This window comes from Protobothrops mucrosquamatus, unplaced genomic scaffold (genome assembly GCF_001527695.2).
Source record: "Protobothrops mucrosquamatus isolate PMUCROS unplaced genomic scaffold, P.Mucros_1.0 scaffold_199, whole genome shotgun sequence".
NCBI lineage: Eukaryota > Metazoa > Chordata > Lepidosauria > Squamata > Viperidae > Protobothrops > Protobothrops mucrosquamatus.
The window spans coordinates 17,456-19,735 of record NW_015386275.1 but is presented as its reverse complement, the minus strand read 5'-3'; the positions used below and the strand labels follow the sequence as shown (position 1 = coordinate 19,735).

At 36.3% G+C, this 2,280-nt stretch overlaps 1 protein-coding gene across 1 annotated transcript in view; it reads left to right on the top strand.

The window, feature by feature from the left end:
* Positions 1-2,280, top strand: part of LOC107296199 (glycoprotein Xg) — a 19,285-nt gene that overhangs the window by 3,830 nt on the left and 13,175 nt on the right. The window contains exon 2 of the mRNA XM_015825551.1: positions 1,723-1,761. Within this exon, the coding sequence (XP_015681037.1) occupies positions 1,723-1,761 (39 nt within the window). The remainder of the gene's footprint in view (positions 1-1,722; positions 1,762-2,280) is intronic.

Genomic DNA, 2,280 nt, shown 5'->3' with positions numbered 1-2,280 from the left:
ACCTTACTTTTTTCACCATTGAATTTCATTTTGTTAGATAGTGCCCAGTGTTCAAGTCTGTCCAGGTCCTCCTGTATCCTAAGCCTGTCTTCTGGAGTGTTGGCTATTCCTGCCAGCTTGGTGTCATCTGCAAATTTGATGAGTTCCCCATCTATCCCCTCATCCAGATCGTTGATGAAGATGTTGAAGAGCACTGGGCCCAGAACAGAGCCCTGGGGCACCCCACTACAAACTTCCCTCCATGTAGATGCGGTTCCATTGAGGACCACACGCTGAGTATGGCCGGTCAGCCAGCTACGAATCCATCTGGTGGTGATGCTGTCTAACCCATATTTTTCTATCTTATCGAGTAGTAGGTTGTGATCTACTTTTTGCTTCTGCATTGGGTACAATTGTATAGGTCCCATTTTTGTCAATCCCATATTTTATGAGCTTTATTCATGCCATCGTGTGAGTGCTGTCACCTTGGTGCTGAATAAGCAGTCTAAATAGACCAATACATCATTCAACTAGCCAATAAGGGAATACAAAAAAAATATATCTCCAAACAGTATTTCCTTGACCTGTTTTAATCCTTGTCCTGCATTTGCTTTTGCAATAAGAAAACAATTTATTAAATAAGGACACTGGAGGGGGTAAAAAGGTAGCCAGTGTTTGGCAAATGGCAAAGAGTCAGACTGACTGGAAAAGAGATAGTGGCAAAACACAATGGTGTCCTGACTTCAGTTTGGGGCAGAGGAGTTTGGGGCAGAGGGAGTTGAGAAGAAGAGTAACTTTGACCCAATAGGATACCATCCATCCCCCAACTTCAGAAGTTTGCACTTTTCTTTAGTGCAGCAGCTAACTGGCAAAGATGTTCATAGAACACTGGAGTCACTCCTGACATGGTGGGGACATAGAAATAGGCCAGTCTCTGGTATAATCTTTCTACATGTCCATAATATAACTGAAATCATTGGGCTGACAGATAACCATTGGAAATAGACATAATCTAGAATTTTAATGAGATTAAGGGATTCCCACAGAATCTTGAAAGCCTGTTAAAACCTCTCCTGACTTCAACTTATATTGTATTTAAGACTGTTGAAAAATATTTCTTTGGAGTTTCTTTCACAAATCAGATTTTTTTCCCTAATAGCTCTGCATACTCCTAACCTCAATCACACTGTTATTACAGAATACCATACTCTGAGTCCATTAATCATGTATATGACTTGTCACAAAAAAATAAGATGTAATTCTTTTTGGAAAAACTATAGTGGATATTTTCTCACCAGCATCCATAATCAGAAAGTCTCTCTCTCTTTTTTTTTTGCTCAGCAAAAGTGAATTTGCAGTGAATTTCAGCTGCTTATTTCAGATGTCTCAAATGTATTCTACATGATATACAGTATCTGTTCAATATTCATATAACTTGAGTTGTTGGTTATTGAAAGCTCACTGAACGTGTTGTGAATTTATCTGCTATTGATCAAAAATCTTTTGGACATGAGATTTTAAGACTAGATTTTAAGATGGGCAAAAAAGGAACAGGATCCATCATAAAATATATTCAGGAACTGAGTAAACAATACATTTGCATTGTTGCTAGGATGCCGTCTCTCTATGAGATATTACCATATATTACCATATAAAATATGGCAATATTTTTACAGGCCAACCTATGGAAAAAGGGGAACAAGATGTTTTTAAACTCTTCAATGTTTGTGTTTCTTTTGATAGACAATGGTGATTTTGACTTAAAAGATGCTCTTGACCCAAGTAAGTATATTAGAAAATAAAAAATTCTTACTGAAAAGTCAAATGTTTTCATTAAACTGAATTTTGTTTCAGCTTATGTCAAAGGTAGGTAACATTATTCTCATGGCAACCAACAGATAGATACTTCTTTTCATGCCCACTAGACTTCCTGCATCACTTAATTTTTAAATGATTTTTTTTATTTTTTAAAAATGAATGGGATGTGACATGCTGCAAATCCAACCCTTAGTGTTTAACATCCTAATAATTTTCAATACTGGTTCTCCACATGTGTGTCCCATAAGGATTCTTAGAAAATTAAAATGATGGATGACTACAACTAGACCTTTGTTTAAACAATGTATTCCCACCAAATCAGATATAGTAAATGGTATATACCATTAATGTGTTACAAAATTTTAAACATGTGGCTGTGCATGCTGCCCTGAACAGCGAGTAATGCACTAATGCAGCCTCATAAGATTGTAAACTTTTAACATTATTATGTGATTTTAGCAATATTTATATACATTAACTTTG